A 21,301-nucleotide genomic window follows, 5' to 3' on the forward strand; every position below is an offset into this window, starting at 1 on the left:
TACATTGAGCAAAAACTTTTCAGTAAGGAATGTCAATTGTAAAATTATCTACTATTTTCTCTAAAATTTTCAATCACTGGAAAATTACGTATATAAGGTTTGCAGCATGTGATTATTGATTTAGGATGATGTAAAATATACAATTGCAACAATATTAGAAATTACAAAAGCCTACTTAATGAAGTGGTCAGTGTGGATTTATTTCCTCCAGATAATGTTTTCCAGGACAGATTTTAACAATTATTCCTCCAACTAGTTTAAGCTTTGGCACATGTGAAGATTTTAAGTAATAGTTAAAAGTTTTGATAATTATCATTGCCCAAAGTGTAGCTTTGGAGTTAAGCCCCAACCTTTCTTTTGAGCTGCTTTCATAGTAAACAATAACATGTGGTTCAAGTATTCCTGTGATATAAGTGCAGACTAAAATAAAGACATTAATGTCCCCAAATGTCTTCCATATGACAATGGAAGAAGGAAATATTTAGATTTTTACAAATTGTGAACTGCAAATTACGTATGTATATCTTTTCCTGATAGTATGTTTTCATGACAATTTTGATTTTCACAAAATCAAGGACGCTGTTTTTATTGACTTTCATATTACATGAGAGTGGAGGCTGGGAATGGAACTGTCGCAAAATACAAGTAATCACTAAAGAAAAATAGATTAAGCCCATCTGTGAGAATTAAGTGTAGTTACCCCAACAGCAAAAGAACTTAGACTATTTTTCATAGTGTATGTCCAATGCATCTATGCCAAATAGATTTTTTTTTGTTTTTATAAGGTCTACACTCAAAGCAAAAGTCCTTTTGTGAATACAAATATAAGACCCCTATTCTAAGACAAAAGCAGTGTCTGTGTTAAAATGAAAAAATGGAATTTAAAGTAGGGCAGAGATGACTTTGACTCTTACCTTTCCCTATTACCCACAGTGTGACACTGAGTAACTTATATTGCTAGACCTCACATTCCTTGTTCACAAAAATAGAGGTAGCTAGCACATTTTGCTGAAACAAATATGTAAAGTAGGTATCAAGGTGCCTGGCAAAGAGTAGATGCACCACTTTTGGACTTCCTCCAAACAATTACCACACCTTTAAAGGCAAACTCTTCACCTTCTCATTTACATTTCATATTATTTCTCCAGGAGTAAACTTCCTGGTCACATAAAATTGATCAAAATCTCCTATTACACCCTCTCATAGCATCCTGTATACCTCCTTTATGATTGTTATAATTTTAATTATGTTATTAATACCGTAACTTCTCAGAGATTATAGTCTATGCTTTTTTTGCATCCTTTGTGTCTAGTATCTGAATTAATTACATCATATTAGTTGCAGAGTAAGTAATTATTGAATATAGCACTGATCAGTCCACACAAAAAATTAAGGTGAATAATATCAGACCTTGAGATTTAAATAGATGAATTTTAGTTAATTTATTATATATACATATATTACACACACTTATATAATAAATTATATGTTATAGTACATATATATAACACATATATACGTACTACAGAATAAATTATAAATATTACAAGTGTGTTAATTCAGAAGAGAGGGGACTCACTGAAGGCTGAAATACGTAGAGAAGGCTTGATGCTCTATGTGGACATTATTCTTAGGATCAGTTTAAATATTTACATAGGCAAAGAGGAAAAGCAGTTAGTCCATTCAGGAGATGGAATTTACAAAATTTAATTAAGAATTTCATGCTTTTTCATAGCAATATAGAGTGTGACAAGACTAACGCAGGCAGAATATGCCTCAGAGCATTTGAAAATATCAGAACGCAGAGTTCTAATTACCAAATATTACTTCCTATTTGTAGCTTTGCCATTTTTGTTGTCATCATCATCTCCAATGTTTACCAAGTGCTAGGGATATATTGCACTAAATATATATTTTAGGAATAGAAAGGAGAGAATCAGAGAATTTGGGGACAAGTGCTTCTTAATATTCTTTACTTCCCTTCTATATTTTTTATCTTTTTCATTAAAAAAACCTTTTTTCATTTTTCTTTCTTTTTTTTGGGAATTGTAATCAGAGCACTTTCTTGGTAATAATGAGAAGAAATAATTTTAGAGACAAACAAATAAATACAAGTTTTTAAAAATATGTGTGTGACCTCTGCAGTTCTGGTTTACATATTTGCAAAGGGGATGCTGCTAATGTACTGTGTTCTCAATAATATATATTTCCTAATAAATTTGTAATATTATATTAAATTAACTCTGTTACCTTTATCTTTCAGAATTGAAGAAGTCTTCCCAGATTTTTCTTTTCTAATTTCTGCAAGAGAGATCATGGGAAGAAAAAGTTACAAGGAATAAGAGAGAAAAAGAATGCAAGTCTCTTCATGTGTTTTGTATACTGAGGCTTAAAGATTACAGGGCGTCTGAGTTGATATTCACAATACAAATGTCTCCAGGCATATGTTGTCTATAAGACATTGGACTAAATATGTAAACAATAGAAAATAAGCCCATGAATTTCTATCACAAGTACAGACTATGCCATATATACAAAAAAAGGTACATGTAAACTAACATGGGCTTTGAAGAAGAAAGATATGATAAGAATGATAGCTAACATTGTCTACTTACTACGTGTCAGGCAATATTATCTACCATTTTCTCATTCAGTGCTCACAACTCCATGAGGTATATAGGTTCTGTTATTATTTCTACTTTTCACATAAATTGATTAAATAACTTTCCAAGATCTTTAAATAGGAGACCTTGGATTTGAACCACTATATCTATGCTCTCAAGCACATAAGTACTGGCTCCAGTAGTTGCATAATGGGCTCAGTGAAGGATGTAAGAAAGTATGTAGTACTGAGGCAGAACTTGATGAGGGAAAGAAATTAGACCCGCAAACGTGAAATGGAAAGAAAGACACATTTTAGAGAAACAGAGAGAGAATAGGAGGCCTGGACAGGGCAGATCTATCAGTTTTGCTCTGTAGGCCATTTACAACCAACAGAAGTGGAGGTGATGCTGTGTGACTTCCAAGGCTAAATCAAAAAAGGTCATGCAGTATTCACCTGCTAATCTAGTGACACCTGCTTTGGGAAATGCAGCTGCCATGTGAGTAATCTAATTAACACCACCATGCTGGAGAGGCTACATCTAGGCAGTTCAACTAACGGCCCCAGCTGAGCTCCCAGCCAACAGCTAGTAGCAACTGCCAGCCCTCTGAGAGAGCCATCCTTCACATCCAGGAGTCAGTGATTTTACATGACTGCAGCCCAGCCAGACATCTGACTGCAATCACATGAGATAATCAAGTGAAAACAGCCTACTGTATCCTCCTGAAGTCCTGACCTACTAAATGATGAACAACATGAAATCAGCTGTTGTTTTACACCACTAAGTTTTGAAATGGCCTGTATGTAGAAATAGTTGTGAAAAGGTAGTTAATCAACAAACAGCAAAATATTTGACCCTGTGAAAAGTACTCCAGTAAAGTTATATAGATAATAGGGAAACAATTTATTAATTCTAATTTTAAAATTGGGGAAGGTTTTCACTGAGAGTACGCCATTTAGGTTTAGGCTTATAAATTGGGTGGAATTTCATTGGCCAGGAAATGCCATTTTAATTGCATAACTGTAAGTAGATGTATTAGGGGTTTTTTTTGTTTTTGTTTTTGTTTTTTGGTCTTGCTTTGTTGCCAGGCTGGAGTGCAGTGGCGTGATCTCGGCTCACTGAAATCCCAGGTTCAAGTGATTCTCCTGCCTCAGCCTCCCAAGTAGCTGGGATTACAGGCACCCACCAGCATGCCCGGCTAATTTTTGTATTTTTAGTAGAGACAGGTTTTCACCATACTAGCCAGGCTGGTCTCGAACTCCTGACCTCAAGTGATCTGCCGACCTCGGTCTCCCAAAGTGCTGGGATTACAGGCGTGAGCCACCATGCCCGGCCATGTATTAGGTTTTTTTGTTTTTGTTTTTGTTTTTTAAGCTGAGAATGGTTCTTAGAGTTCTTACTTGGCTTACAGTAGGATAATTTTCCCTCACCTGAGATACAAAATGTAAAAAGGAGAGGTCTTTGGAGGAAGACATTATTTCTGTTTTGAAAGTATTGTGTTTCATATGTCAACAGGACGCCCAAAAAGGAAACATCCAGCAAGCAGTTGGAAAAAACAGGTGAAGGGCAGATCATTTACAGGTGCTGCAAAGCAACCTACAGTATTCCTTATAAATGAAAACTATCAATATAACTAGTAGCTTGTTTTTTTTAAGGCCTCAAATTAATCTTATTTGCTTTGTTCACACAGACTGACTTGACTTATTAAGTAAACCAATTATATAAAAGCAAAATAAACCAGAAAGTGAACAATTATTTTCTTAATAATATGTGACTGGTGAAAACACACCCACACACCAAGACTAGTGTTCTCAGCTGTTCTTTTTACCGGCATGTTTCAAATCCAATCTCATATAATTTGTCTATATTGATATATCATTTATATATTGGTAGTGATGGCCTTAACTTTATACATTTTGATGTGCTATTGCCAGACCTTTAAATATTTAAAATACAGATTATGATCAAAATAGCTATAGAAGTCGAGTTTTAAATAATCTGAGATAAAAACTATTCATTCTGAAAATAATACTCGATAGAAATGCATCCAGGAAGTTTCCAGTTTAAGTTATGGGCCTGAGTATATTTAACCAAAAATAAATAGCAAAGAGCTTTTACTTTTAATTGTATTGTAGACTATAAAAGGCATATATGGCAATAGTGTTTCCTTTTCCTTCCACAAGAATTCTTTGAAAAAAGAGGCTCATGAAAAAGACAAGACAAAAGACTGAAATAGTGAAATAAGTGATATCCTTATAACAGAGGATATCAGCCCTAGAGTTCTTTCCTGACACAAGCATAAATATTTTGAATCCAAACTACAAGTATTCATCTGTTTAAAGGAAACAGCAGTAATTATTAATACCATTGATCTGCCTATTATTTATTATTCATTGCTCTGAATGATCAAGTATAAATTCAGTTTTATCATTAGTGACATTTAATGAGAATGTTAATACAAATATTTTGTTGGAGCTTTCTGGCTTGGTGTCAACATCGAACATAGCTAGAACAAAAAAAGAAAGTGAAATTGGAAAGTGTAAAGGATTCTAACAAAATTATCAGGCAGTTAAGATCCCTTGGTTCTATAAAGAACCAAATTCAAAATTCTTAATCTTTCTTACCCAGCTTGCTCTACTGAAGTGCTCAGAAATATAACTTCAAAAACTCTCTCTCTCTTTCTCTTTTATAGTTATAAGATGCTTGCTGATCTGAGATATTTTTTCACGAACATAATGAATAATACCAACATACCAAACTTTTTGGACTTTTCTTCTGATGGAAAGAATAATTGTAAAGAACCACCTGGCAAGCTTTATCTGAAGGTGAAACGATATCTGATAATTTCCCAGAGTGTAACTTATAATGCACATCATCACACAGCATCAAAAAAGAAAATAAAATTGTCTCATAACATCTTGTGGTTGCTTCCTAATATGATACTGCACTGTTCCTAAAGTTATTTAATAGTGATTAATTGCATAATTGTTTTAATAGTTAATATGTGAATCCCTTACATGAATGTCTCTTTGTTTTATTTTAATTCGAATGCAATTTTGATAATCCAGGATATTTTTAAAAAGATATTTTATAATATTTTCAATCTACTACAAACTCCAACATATACAATTTATAAGTAAATACAGAGACAGAATTTTCAAGTTGCCTAAATGATTTAAAATATTGTGTTTACAATTATCATGAAGGAAATAATAATATATTGATGCTTTATGTAACAGTAAATTTGAATTCTTCTGAAAGATATAACAGACTAATTTTACTGTAGACACTGTTCATTAACTTTGTAATTAAATATAACTTGGTCAGGACACTGTCTTTAACTTTCTCTTTGTCATAATGATACATTTAACTGTTTTGTATTCTATTGGGCTAAAGAACTTGGTAAATATAGTTTTTTAACATTTTACATTTTTTTCCTGAATATATGTTTTAAAATCTTTACAGTGTTTCCAGTTGAATTATATCTATACATTGCTATCTTTTTAAACTTGGGACTTTCATTTTATTTATTTCATAGTCTTTATATTTTATTTAAAAAGAATAAAATTTTGCAACCTGTGTAATCCTCTATCTCTAACTGGACAACCCAATTAAAAAGCATAATATAAAATTGAATGACATCTGAACAATGTTGTCAGTACGTGAAGACTGTGGGAAGATATTCCTCAAGAAATTGTAAATAAGGGAAATTAGACTATTCTCTCAGATTTTAGTTATATATTTAACATATTTAGGGGATGGAGAATAAGTGAATTCCAAAAGCATCAACTAGAAAATACTATATAACACTTTGTAAATACTTCTTTGAAGAGCTTCCTTCAATTACACTTGTATATTCTAGACAAGCTGGGCTGTATCGGCATGTTAAAACAGTGACATATACAAAGGCATAAGAATGCGAAATAACAGCCTTATGCAGTAGTGTCAGTATTCTAGTCTTTTTGATAAGCTCTTCCTTATAGTAGTATAGTTCTTCAAATTACCTTAGCTGAGGGGCTTCTCTTGAAACAATCTAAATAACCTTTTCCTTTGACTAAATTCTGGTTCAATTTCACAATTACTTGGTTTTGAGGCTGTGTGGCTTGGCTGCAAGCATTGGAGTATTCATATATACACACTTTGATATTCTTATCCTTATGCACCTTAATAATCTGACTACTAATCAAAATTAGTAGGGTGCACTTTAGTTCATCTCTGTCTAGCTCTTTCAGAAAGATCAGCAATATTTAAAGATATAAAAACATAAAATTAGCCCTCCTTTATTTGATAAGAAATTAGATATGCATTCTATTAACTTCTATTTTAATGTTGGGGAGATGAGATGAAGTAGGATATCTTAGGGACAGGGTTGGCTACTGAACCACTAAAGAATACTCTTTCAAAGAAAATTTTATTAGTCATGAAATTTTTCTAGTGTAGTCCCATCAATTTAAGATGTCAAAGCTTCCATGTTTAAATTAAGATAATAATTTTATTACAATACTGTAATTTCCTTGAGGGTAGGGCTCAAGGAAATTCCTGTATCCACGTATAATGATAAAGCATTATTTTGTGTAGTTAGGCATTTTTTAACATAAGATCGCTTTAACTTCTCACCTGTCTCCAAAGAGGTAGGTATTATCCATAATTTTATAGATGTGATATCTGAAGCTAAGAGATAAGTAACTTGCCCAAGGTTACAGCTAGTAAATTGGAATGGAAAATTCGAACCCAGGTTATAAGATGACAAAGTTAGGGTTAAATTTCTACACTATGCCTCTGGGAGCATCCTGGATTATAAAGTAGATATCACCACAAATTGTTCCTAAAAGTGAACAGGGTGCCTATCTGAATCACCAAATAACATCAATGTTCTTCATAACTGCCAGCCTGCCACAGCCTTGCAAATCATATGTCTGAAGCAGGGACTAGGTAGCCTAACACATACTCGAAATTCCACAACTATCTGTTGAATGAGTTAATAAATTTGCCAAATTTTGTGCTGATCACATTTTATCAGGAAACTTATTGTCAAATCTTTACACAGTAACCTGATCATCATTATAAACATCTTTCATAATTAGCCATTTTCCAATTTGTAATCTTTGTGTGGCAAAAGTGTCAAGTAAAATGAAATGCCCAATATCTGATAGTTTTCCTGGACAAAAAAGAAAATTACATATATTTAAATCTAATGTTTACCTCACATTTTATTTTTTTTGTTATCTAAGAAATTTTGAGTGACTTTCCAAAGTTCAGTAATCTCACACACATATATTACACATTTATGCCCATTTATTTTTTATAATAACCTCTGATCATCCATTCATTTAAGATATAATACACTCTTTATTTCTATAACAATGTTATTCATTATATTCTATATTGTCTTTTGAACTTTTTAAAATGGAAATCCTGTCCTAAAACACATTTATGTGGGATCTCAAGAATCATTCTCATTATAGTGTAACTGTTCAAATTGAAACTTAATTTATAAGATGATATAGATTGAAAAATTGAAGAAATACAATTGAATATAAGAAAAAATGTTAACTGAATAATTATTAATATAATCAAAATAAAGGAGGCTTTTAATATATCTTTCTGCTACTCATGGTATAAAATTTCAAAATATACTTCAAAATTAACTTAGTGAACTGGACTAATTCTTCGAGATTTCCGTGCACTCGAGTTAGTGGTGCAGCACACCACCAAGGCACATGTATACATATGTAACTAACCTGCACATTGTGCACATGTACCCTAAAACTTAAAGTATAATAATAAAAAAAATTAATAGACCTTAATTTTTAGAGTAGAGTTATGATTACAGCAAAACTAATCAGAAAGTGCAGAGTTCCTGTACATTCTTTCTGTAACAGACTGAACGTGTCCCTTCAAAATTCATATGTTGAAATCCTACTCCCAATGTTATGGTATGGCACCTCTGGCAGATAATTAGGTCATCAGCATGGAACCCTCATTAATCAAATTAGTGGTCTTAGAAAAATAAAAGGAACCCCAGAGAGCTCTCTTGCCCTCTTTCTGCATGTCAGGATACAAAAAGTCAGCAGTTTGCAATCCAGAAGAGGGCTGTCACAGCACATCACCATTCTAGCAGCCTGATTTTAGGCTTCCAGCCTCCAGATCTGTGAGAAATAAAGTTTTGTTGTTTATAAGCCACCCAGTCAATGGCAATTTGTTATAGCAGCCCAAACTAATACACCCTCTTCAAGCACACTCAGGCTCCATCACTATCAGTATCCCTCAAGAGTGTGGTACATTTATTACCATCCAAGAAGCAATATTGATACATCTTTATCAACCAAAGTCCATAGTTTACATTAGGATTCACTCTTAGTTTTAGACATCTTATAGATTTTGACAAAAGTATAATGACACGTATCTGCCATTGTAGTTTCATTCAGAATAATTTCATTACCCTAAAAATTCTCTATGCTCCACCTATTCACCCTTCTCTTCTCCCCAAACCCTAGTAACCACTGAGTTTTTAACTTTCTCCATACTTTTGCCTTTTCCAGAATGTCATACAGTTGTAATTATACAACATGTTGACTCTTCACATTGGCATATTTCACTTAGAAATATAATTTAAGGTTCTTCTATGTATTTTTATGGCTTGACAGCTCATGTATTTTCCACACTGAATAAAAATCTCATTATATTAATGTACCAGAATTTATTTATCTGTTCACCTATTGAAGGACATCTTGGTTGCTTCCTAGTTTTAGGAAATACGAATAAAGCTGATATAAACATTTGTGTGCAGGTTTTTGCATATACATAAGTTTTCAGCTTATTTGGATAAATACCAAGGAGCATAATTGCTGGATTGCATCGTGAGAGTAAGGTTAGTTTTCTAAGAAGCTGCCAAATTGTCTTTTTGCATTTCCACAAGCAAAGAATGAGAGTTTCTGTTGCTCTACATCCTCCCCAGCATTTTGTATTGTTAGTGTTTTGGATTTTAGCTATTCTAATAGGTGTGTAGTGGTATCTCATTGTTTTAATCTAATGACATGTTATGTTGAACATCTTTTCATATGCTTATTCCCATCTTTACATCTTATAAGCCCAACTTATAATTTTTTTTCTTTCATGGACTTTGTCTTTTGTGTTTTATTTAAAATGTCATTGTCAAACCCAAGGACACCTAAATCTTCTATGTTATTTCCCAGGAATTTTATAGTTTTATGTTTTACATTTAGGTCTATGATCCACTTTGAGTTAATTTTCTTGTGGAGGACGTAAAGACTATTTTTGAGGGTTTTTTGTTTTCTTTTTTATTTTTGTTTATGGATGTCCAGTTGTTGCAACACCCATTTGTTCAAAAGTCTATCCTTTCTCCAGTAAATTGTTTTTTCTCCTTTGTCAAAGATCAGCTGATTATATTTTTGTGAGTGCATTTCTGAGTTCTCTATTCTCTTTCATTGATTTATTTGTCTATTCTTTCACTAATATCATACTGTCCTGATTACTGTATTTTTACAGTAAGTTGTGAAGTTCAGTAGTGTCAGTTTGCCACTTAATTCTTATTTTCCAATGCTGTGTTGGCTCTTCTGGGTCTTTTGCCTTTTCATATAAACTTTAGAATTAGTTTGTCAATAGCCACAAGATAACTTGCTAGAATTGTTTTTGGAATTGTGTGAAATCTGTAGCTCAATTTAGGAAGAATTGGCAGCTTGACAATACTAAGTCATTCTATAAATGAATATGGAGTATCTCTCAATTTATTTAGTTTCTGTTTATTTCTTTTACGTGGTTTCCCTCCAACAGGTCTTATACATAATTTAAAAAATATACCTAAGTGTTTATGTTTTTGGTGCCAATATAAGTGATCGTTGTGTTTTTAATCTTGTTCATTCAAATTTTTCATTACTGATATAAGAGAGTAACTGACTTTTGCATATAAACTTTGTGCCCTGAAACCTTGTTATATTCTGTGATTAGTTCCAGGAAGTTTTTGGAATTTTCTACATAAATAAGTCATATTTGAACAAATACAGTTTTATTTTTTTCCCAACTTGTACACCATTTATTTCCTTTTCTTATATTGTTGCATTCGCTAAAACTTTCAGTATGATGTTGATGAAGGGGTGTGAAAGCAAACATCCTTGCCGTGTTCCTGACCTCAGCAAGAGAGGTTTTAACTTCGCACCATTAAATAGAATGTTAGCTGTAGGATTTTTGTAAAAATTATTTACCAAGTTTAAGAATTTTCTGTCTATTCCTAGTTTGCTGAGAGTTTTTAACCATCAATGGGTGTTAGATTTTCTCAAATGCTTTTACCATTACTATTAATAGGGTCATGTGTTTTTTTCTTCTTTAGCCTGTTGATGTTATTGATTACTTAAACACTTTTCAAATGTCAAACTAGATTTGCATATCTGGAATACGTATAATTCTTTTTATGTATTGTTGAATTTGATTTTTTATATTTTAGATTTTTATTAAATTTTAAAAAAATTTCCACACTAACTATATTGTAATCTTTGTGATGGATATGTACACAGAAAAAAAATTGAGGTCCAAGACTCTCAAAAAGGGTTTGGTTGGAGTAAAATAAAAGCCGATGCCATTTCAACAAACCAGAAACTGTTCTTTGTGTTGTGCTTACCAGAGTGACAGAGTGTCTCTACTGTGGATAAAGAAGTCCAGAACCCCTAGAATCCTTTCTCTTGAAAATGATATTATAAAAGGAGGACACAAGTTTGTGTTTTAAAAGATAAACCATATTATATTTAATCGATATTTGTTGAGTGTCTCTTTTCTACTAAGAGCTGGAAAAATAAGGAAGATTGTGTGGAGTTCGAACTGTATTGTGATGCAACCACATAGACAGATTAAATACGATGATAGAGGGCTCAGAACTCTGGGTGCATAGCAGAAAGACTGGCAAACTCGACCTGAGAAAACGAAAGAAGACTTCACAGAAACACTGGCATTTGTGATGGATTCAAAAACTGATAAAATTTGGAATGAAAGAACAATTAGAAAGGCATTTCAAACATAAAAAAAACATAAGAATACCATGGAGTGTGAAAGTTCATGTGGATTCTTGAATGGAGAACACGGGGTAGAAACAGTGAACCTTGGCTGAAAAGTCACACTGAGGCTTGGTAGCAAAAGGAACTTGTGTTACCCTCTAAGGAATTTAAATGTATATGCTTCCAGTGATAAGGATTTAAAGATCCTAAAGCCAAACTTGTTCCCGCCATTGTACCAATGAATTTGCAAAATTTTGCTAAGAGAATATAGTACGTACTGAAAAACTGACAGTACAAAGTCATTATTGCCATGTTGTAAAAATAATCAGAAACTACCAGTCACACACAGTTGTTATCTACATTATCTCCAGAGACATTAAGTTCTTCTGTTCCATTTTTTATAGTTTTTTTTCTGTGTGTATCAAGGGCATACTTTCTATATCCTGTGTGCCATTATTACTAATTCTCATGCTTACAACCTTACTTAAAGCATTTTATGTCATTTAATTTGGTACCCAATAGCATGCCTTATTCCTGAGGTATTTTTGAAATTTAAGTGTAATGTAACATATCAGCAAAACTTTAAATATTATCATTCCATTTAGTAGATTTAAATAATATTTTAAGGTATTTTCATTTTATAATCTAAATTGGACTTTCCTGTTGATTGATTGTACTTGCAATCAGAAGACAGCTTGTTCTTCAGCATTGGGGGCAATGTGGAAATGTCTTGAGCATGGAAAACATGTCTTACAAGTGAGAATTGAACAATATTAGAGATGGAAGGTCCTTTAGAGATAGCTTAATACAATAATATTTGCTTATTTTAAAAAGGCAGTGCAAGGCAAATATGTAGCCCAGTCACAGAACAAATGATTGATAGAGCTAAACTAAGCCCAAAGTTTTATTTGGAGATAGCTCTGTGCTCTATTGTTCAAGCAGGTTAACATTTTATAATTGCCACTGGCTATCATCAATTATTTCTTCTTTGAAGACCAAAGTTGTAAGTGCTAACTCCAAGTTAATAATTTTTGACCATGGAATGCAATGTAAAGGCTTGAAATGAGAATGCAGATTCTCTGTCTGGGAAATAATTTTTCCTTTTTTTCTGTATAAAAATCAAGTGAAGTAAAACCCAGACTTTTCAGGTCATAATGATGAAAAACTTTTTAACTACTACTTTGACATTCCAAGATCTGAGTTAAATTTTGACTCTTAAAGCATTGCTTTACAACTAGCTTGTAATATATCATTGGTCTATAAAAATTGGGACAATAATAGTCACTAAAACGCAGGTAAATGTTGTGTAGAATATTGATAAAGTGTTCATTTTCATTACTAAAATTACTTGACCTGAAATGTGTAACTTAATTTACAATGAGAATACAGTAACAATGCATTTTTACATAGGGCTGATGGTTTCAGATTATTTCTGTGATTTAATTTTAGAGTATGAAACTTAAATTTCATTAATTTGGTCCAGGAACTGGAAAAGCAATTGATGATAAGGAACTTTATTTAAGATAGTGAAAACCAATTCATTTGTCTTTTCATAAATAGGCCTGTAGTGGAAAGCTAATCTGTAAATAAAAGAAGAAAATAAATAAAAAGGAAACAAAATTTCTCAGGAAACAATCTTTGCTCTGACCATTCAGCTTTGTAATGTAGCAGCTTGTAATATACTTTCTATTAAAGATTCTTAAGGGAAAAAGAGATACAACCTACTGTGGCTTCAGCATAATAGCAGGAGTGAAGGTAAATATTAATAGATAAAAAATGAAATTAGCAGCTCAATAACCTTAAACTCATAAAAAGTATTTTCTTGCTGTGTTGCATGGTGAACATTATAATGCATTTCTGATTTCTTTTATATAATCTTGTCTAGAATGTCAAAGGGATACATAAAGTTGGTTATTCCCTCACAGACATACTTGACACACATTGCCCATTTTTTGGGGTGAAATTCTCTTTAATGTTGAATAGCAATCCTATCAATGTCTGAATCACATGAATCAAATATTGCATGGCAGAAAGCAGACCTCTATGAGAAATTAATGTTAACAATATGAACTTCCATTGAGTACGTATTATTCTGCTGTGATAAGTAGGATTTAGATCTGTCTCTTATTAAAGGAATAGTGTGAGTGGAAAGAAAGAGTTAGAAAAGAAGGGACTAGAAAGTAATTTCCCATTAATGAGATAAAATATAAGAATAAATTGTTTTCATAATATTAAGTAAAATAAGAGTAAGAAGAAGTAAAATGTATTATGTGAGTAAGTGAGGCAGTGGAGTGGAGAATTGAGTTGCTAATGGTTCTCTTGAAAATATATAAACTACATAAACAAGGAGAGTATCCTCATTTTCATGCATTGCCTTCATATAGACCATCTTCTCTCCGAAGCCCATGCTATGCCCCTCACACCCATTCCCCAGCGCCTAGCCAGTTGTGGGCGCTCAATAAATATTAAACAACCAAAGCACGAAGTATTGTCAAAAAGTTTAGAATTCACAGGAATCTATAATATTGTTATTATAATTTAACATTTATTGAGGGTCAACAGCATGACTTAGTCAACATATGCAAATAAGTTATTTTAAAAATACATATTAAGCAAATAATTAAATACAATTGTGTTAACTAAATCTTCTGTTTTACTTCATTGATTTTAAATGTAAAATTGTTTCTGTCTTTTTTTATAACTTTGGTACACCAAGAAATATGAACATTCATTATATTCAAATGGATAAAGTTTTCTCAGGGAAATCATTACTCTTAGATATTATTAACATTCACTTGAAAGTATGGAATAAATCTACAATCAGTACACATCACAGATTTTAAAAAGACCAGTGCATACACAAAGAAGAGAAGAATCTGATAAGGTGGATGAGGACAGTGATAGATTTACAAAGCTTGCAATAGCACTTGGGTTTTGCCTGGTGTTGCGACAATGTAAAACACTATTACAATTATGTAGGGAACCATTGTTTACAGAATAGCATCAAAAGCAAAGAAAGAAACTCTTCAAGTGGACACAAATTAGCCCATTTATGAATTTTGAAACATTCCTTAATTTAAGGCAAAGTTAAATATTTTATTATAGTGAACTCTGATACATTTATGATCAACAGGCTCCAACTTTATACTTAATAAAATGTTTACTAACTGTGTTAAAATTTATTCTTGATGGTTAGTAGACAAATTTTATTTAATTACCTAAAAATATTTTTGTCGTGTTTCTACTTAACTGACTGTCGAAGTGATTTTTAATTGTTAAGAGAATTGAATACCACATTATTCTGTAATAAAACTTTCAACTTAATTTTGAGATACTGGAATATCCATAAGTATTTAAGTCCAGAGATTCAATATGCACAATTATACTCAGATCACAAAGTGTACTTAAACTCTATTAAGAGTAACAAAAATCATATAATTTTTCTAAATAAAGTCCACATGTTTAAACAAATAAATAAAATAAATATTTAAAGAGGATTTAACTATATTTCAATGAATTATAAACTAATAATAGATTATTTATACTTCTGAAGATAACTAAAAACTATGTAAGAAAGCAAAGTATACAAGTCTTAAAGCATTATGCATAACTATTAGAATAATATGAGACAATTTATAGAATGTCATTATTACTTCTCATATTACTTTATTAAAAGCACAAAATATCTATTTTTCATATCAGTTATTAGTAATAGATATACTATCATAAAAATATGCAAAATATCCAAATATATTATTTCCTATGATTGTTATGATTGAAAAACATGAGGCCATTGTCATACAATATTTAAAATTGAAATGATTTACTAAGTCAATATAAAAATAGCCATTGAAAGAACCTCATTTTTTTCACACAATCCAAGAGCCTAAGCTTTAATAAGATAAAAGAAGATTTTAGTAAACAAAATTATAAAATCATCTGAAGGAGTAAGATCATATCTCTAAGAACCATTTCCAGTCTCTTGTCCACTAGAGGAGACATTATAAAATTAATGAAACTGACACCAATGTGATGATCAGAAGAAAAAAACAATCTGTTTTCAAACCAATTGTCTGTTTGGTACTATTATTAGTGTGGGTGTTTTATATTCTAGTCAATCTTCTTTTGATATACTGTGGCTATGAAAACAACCTATGAATGTCATGAGTAATCAGCACTTTTATATTAGAGGGGGAAAGCTATAAAACTCAATGAAATCAAAGTAATTTGATAATTTATGTCATCTGTGTTGAAATTGATTTTATAAGAAAAAATGCCTAAGTATCTGTTATATGCTTATCTAGAAGTTTACACATTTTCATATCCTTTCACATATGTTTTCATGTTTGCCCTATACGACATCTTCTCAGATGGGCAGATCAGGGATAATTACCTTTATTTAAAAAAAAATAAATTTAGACTCAGGAACACGCATAAATGAACACACTGAAATTAGGATCCAGTGCTACCACTTTATATTTCAGAAACTAAAATTCCACTCTTCTTCAAAAAGAAACCAACAGAAACATCTACTGAGTTGTAAAATTTCAGAGTCCCCAGAAGCCAAAATAAATTGGAAAACATTTTCCATGCAATTATAATGGGATTTTATTTTGAAAAGCCCAAGGAAATAAATTCTTAACGAATCTTTTTACTTAACTGAATTCTTAACCTTAGTTTACTTATTTGACATGTGAGGGATTGAAGGATTTTCTTGATATATTTATGTCAAAAGATCTTAACTTCTGATATTAGGATTTCATACATTTAATTGCATCTCAAATTTGAAGGAGAAATCATTTAGACTTTGTTCTTGATAAAATTATTGCAAGTTCTAATTTAATTTATTACAATAAATACACTATTATTATATAAGAGCAATGACATGAGGGAACGACAATTAAAATTATTAGCACACTTGAGCTCTAAGAGAAGCCACATCACTTTAAATGTTTTAAGTTTGGTGTACTGTAGCATTTTTCTCAAGCAGAGTCTGGAGTGATCTATTTATGATATAACTACATAAATACAAATAAAATGCATTAACTATTTTATACCACTATGATTCATAACACTGAAATTTCAGACCTCTTGGGAGAATGAATAGTTGAAGTCATTATATAGTATATATCATAATATACTCTACTTACTTTTGCTGTTATTTTCTTCATTTTAACTTTTACATATTTTTTTTCAAGCAACAGAAATAATTTTTGCATATCTAGGATTGGGCCATCTTTATTTTTCAAATTATAATCAGTAAGGTGGTGTTAAAACCACAAATCAAATAGGAATATGTCTACCAGTTCCCCTGGATCATTGTCTTATTCCCAGCAATCTTCGGCATGTCCCCTGATGTAATTAAACAGTTTGTGGGGTTTCCTTGTTCGGAACTGATATTCAAAGTTTAGTTACACAAAAGAAAGACCAACCCAGATTGCTGTCTCACATTCTCCCTGGCACAGAAAAACATGTAAGGACAGTGATAAAGAGTAATAGACTTAAAGGTTATTGTCTTCCGCCTGTCTGAATCCAGTGCTTTCCTCCGCATGTTGTTGTCTTTCTAAAGAAGATAATGTCAACCTCCTTCATTTTTTTTTACCTTGCTCCACTGTCTTGGTTGTTTTCTCTTCCTTCTTTCCAGGTACAGCTGCAAAACAAAGATAAGGTTTAAAGAAGAGTTCCAGACAGAAATACTGCTTCTGCTCAAAAAAAGCATTTTGGAGTTCTTTCAATGCTAAATCTTTCTTTTACACAAGTTATTTTGAAGCTTCTTAAACATTTCTCATTTCTCCATAACGCAATTGAAACCAGATTTTATATCTAAAGAATTAAAGAAAAAAGTGAGAATCCCTTGCATTCTTCTGCCTACATTTCTACAATTGTATCTGCTTTATTCCTTTACACTCTGCTTTGATAAACAAGCTCTACATAGAATTCCACTTGACAGGACTATGATTAATCTACTTACATTCCAGGTTATTGCTGGAGTCATTTAGTGTCTTGTAAATGTCAACTAGATGCTCCTTTATATTCGTGCTTAACATAGCTTAATCAGCTGAAAGAATAGTGTAGTCATGCTTGAGATTCATTTAAATATTAAATGAAACCATCCCAAATCATCAGTAACCAAAAGGGGATTATTTGGGTGCTGTACCCCTTTCTCTATGATGTTTTGCTCTCAGTGAAGTATTCACTGTTTACCTATTTACAGTAGTTGACAGTCGAAAAGTAGAACAGTACAAATGATTCATTCGGAATCGGTGCACCCCATTGAAAGAATTGATTCAAGAAAATCTTCAGAGTTCATTAGCAACCATTAAATGAAAGATTGATGAGGAACTGATTATTGCTATTGCACCCAAGTATCACCCCACATAAAACTGAAAGAAGAAAAAATACAACTTTAAAATGAAGAAATGTGTCTGTAGCCAACTTAACCCACTGATGAAACTTAGAAACATTCATTCATATCAGGACATCCGGACATCTTTTGCTTCCTGATGAGATGCCGTGTGGCATATACAGTATCATCTCTAAAGTATTATTTCCAAGGTATCCAACTGAAATTTAGCTAAGCCAGATTTAGCTTTCAGTTTCATCAAATACAGGATGTATAGAACATTTTAAACCATATTGTGAAGAAATAATTAGACCAATCAAAAATGTCTATAAGGTAACTGGTCCTGATCTTTGTAAAAAGACAGTGTAATTAAGAAGGGAAGAAGGAAGGAGGGAGGGAGGGAAAAAAAGGAAGTGAATTTCACCTTTAATTATATCTGTTGAAAAAAACAGATATCCAAAAATTTGAATATGCACTGGTTAGAAAAAAATTCCCTATATTTCCAGGAAAGTAACCTATTATTTTACCCAATTATGACCCAAAAATAGAGCAAACCATGTGACTGTGAAGCAAGGAAGATGTTAAACTAAAAAGCAAATAAATATGTATGAACCTCACAAATCACACCTGTAGATAAATCTTACATAACGCAAGATATTATAGGGTAAATACCAATGAATGCTATGCTCTTTATTTTGCTGTTTTTGTTAGATTATAGTCAATATTAGGGTTAGGACAGTGGGAAGGGGTAGGCAAGTTGGCCTTCAATGCTGAAATAAAGGCACAAGTCCCAAGATACTCCTGAGGTGACTTTCCAGAACTGATTTATTACCAGAAAAGAACTGTGCAGTTTAGCCTGAAATTATCAAATTCCCTTGAAGGGCAAACACAATTCTGGTTATTCTAAGGGATTATGTGTCCTAGAAGAAGAAGCAATGAATGTTTTAGAGTGCACAGTCCAGTTTTGCCACTGAATTACTGGAAAAATGAGTGCACATTATTTTACCTTGAGCTTTATTCTTTTTGTTAAAAATGCAGATAATGCTACAAGGGCTGTTTTAAGGTCTAAGTGAAAACAATTTAAGGAAATCAGCCCAGTGGCAGCCACATAACTCATTAAACAGAAGCTGTTATTATTTTATTAACCTTTGCCTAAAACACAATCATCTCACTTTCACAGGCTAACTCCTGTTTATTCATCCAATCTTATTTTAGGGCTGTAATACATTTTCTTTAAAAGGCAAATTAAATCTGAAAAATAAAGAAAATTTCTATAAAAATAACATTAAAATTGTTCATAGATTAGTTAGATGTAAGTAAGGAGTAAAGGGCAACGTAGAAATACATATCTGAAGAAATAGCCTGGAATTCATCCCAGAGAAACAAAAAGATGAAAAATATACAAGAGGTTAACAGACATAGAAGATATAATTCATCCTAACATACATCTAATTGAACTTATAAAATAAAAGATTAGACAGTGTGAGGAAGAAGCGATATTTGAAGAGATAATAGCTACAACTTCTCCAGAATTTCAGGTCCTAGCAATAGGATTCTGGAAGCACAAGAAATCTAAGTAGGGAAAGGATGGGCTAATTTAATTAATATCTTTCCCTTACATTGTAACAATAAAATAAAATAAAATAAAATAAAATAACTATTTTCTTTTAAATTGCACAAATCCTACTACTGTCTCTTAGAAAAATATCAGTCTTTCTATGCAGTAGTATCACATTTTTGCTTTAATTTCAGTCTTTCCTGATACCTAATAATGCCACATGCTTTTCATATACTTATCAGCATTTAGATAACCTCTTCTGTGGAGTGCCTCTTTAGATTTTTGCCTAATTTTTTAATGTTTTTTACATTGATTTGTATGCATTTGTAATATTCTGAGTCTTTTTAAATATATATATACACATACACACATATACACATATACTGTAAATGTCTTCTTCCACTTACATTTTTTTCTCTCTGGTTTACGTTAACAGGAGTTTTAATGATAATTAAATTCAATGTATCAATCTTTCCTTTGTAACTAATGCTTTTTGTATTCTATTTAAAAAGATTTGCCTCCACCACGGTTATAAGATATTCTAAATTTTCCACATTTTTTCCTGGTAGCATTATAATTTGTAATCATTTAAATTTAGAAGTACAATCCACTGAATTATTATTTGTGTAAGGTGTGAGATAAAATTTCACTTTTTTCCTAATGGATACCACTCAGTCTTGATTACTCCTGTAGGTTTAAGATAATTCTTGATATCTACTACTACAAACCTTCCAGTTTGATCTTGTTCAGGATTGTCTTGGCTATTCTTAGACATTTGCTTTTTCATATTAAAATCGAGTCAGCTTATCAATTTAAATAAAACAATAGCAACAACAAGAAATCTGCTAGGATTTTGACTGGGATTATGATGAATTAATAGATCATTTTGAGAATTGATATCTTTACAAAATCAAGTCATCTGATTGGTGAACATAAAATATCCCTCCATTGAGTTTTGTATTCCTTAATTTCTCAAATATGTTAAAATGTAAGAGATCTTCAAGAACATTATGCATAATTTGTTACATTTATTTCAAGATATTTTATGGATTTGATGCTATTATATTAGAACAGCATCGTAGTCATCTTTCACTTTATTTTCCAAAGTTTTGCTCTAGATTTCTAAAGCAGTTATGTTTCATTTGACATTTTATGCAGAAAACTTGCTAGTCACTCAGTTGTAGCAATTTTCCTCTATAGATTGTTTTGAATTTTTTAAGTGGATAATCATATCATTTGTGAATAACGTGTTTTATTTCTTACTTCTCTATTTGCATATTTACGATTTCTTTTTCTCATTTTACTGCACTGGATGGAAAACCCACTATGGTGTGTGATAGAACTGGTGATCGCAAACATCCTTATTTTGTTTTGATTAGCAGGGGGAAAACCTTTAATTTCCTCCATTAGGTATGATGTTTGCCAATGGTTTTTGCAGATGTTTTATCAGATTAAATAAGTTTCTATTCTTGTGATGAATTATATCAAATGCATCTACTATGATGAATATAGTTTCCTTTTATTCTGGCTAATTACATCAATTTGTGTGTATTTTAATTTTTTGAGCTTGCATTTCTGAAATTAAACCAACCTGACTGCATTTTATCTTTCATACATACTAGCAGACTTAATCTGCTAATATTTTGTTTAGACCTATGCCTCTAGGTTTACAAGAAGTTTATATATATATATATATACACACACACACACATACATATATACGTGTATGTGTGTGTATATATATATATATATAGTTGTTGCTCTACATAAGTTTTGGTATTACAGTAATTCT

General features: G+C 31.7%; 1 protein-coding gene across 28 annotated transcripts in view; it reads right to left on the reverse strand.

Moving 5' to 3' along the window:
• The window catches only part of TRDN (triadin), a 414,373-nt gene that overhangs the window by 111,843 nt on the left and 281,229 nt on the right, over positions 1-21,301 (reverse strand). For 27 of the 28 annotated variants that reach the window (XR_008548643.2, XM_054686250.1, XM_054686252.1 and 24 more), the window contains 2 exons: positions 17,211-17,258; positions 2,251-2,301 (listed from right to left, as the gene is read on the reverse strand). Coding sequence is in view for 27 of the 28 variants with exons in the window: in XM_054686250.1 (XP_054542225.1) it covers positions 2,251-2,301; positions 17,211-17,258 (99 nt within the window). In the remaining variant the exon portion in view is untranslated. The remainder of the gene's footprint in view (positions 1-2,250; positions 2,302-17,210; positions 17,259-21,301) is intronic. The other variant, XM_054686248.1, reaches the window with a different exon arrangement.

Source organism: Pan troglodytes, chromosome 5 (assembly GCF_028858775.2).
Source record: "Pan troglodytes isolate AG18354 chromosome 5, NHGRI_mPanTro3-v2.0_pri, whole genome shotgun sequence".
NCBI classification, from domain to species: Eukaryota; Metazoa; Chordata; class Mammalia; order Primates; family Hominidae; genus Pan; species Pan troglodytes.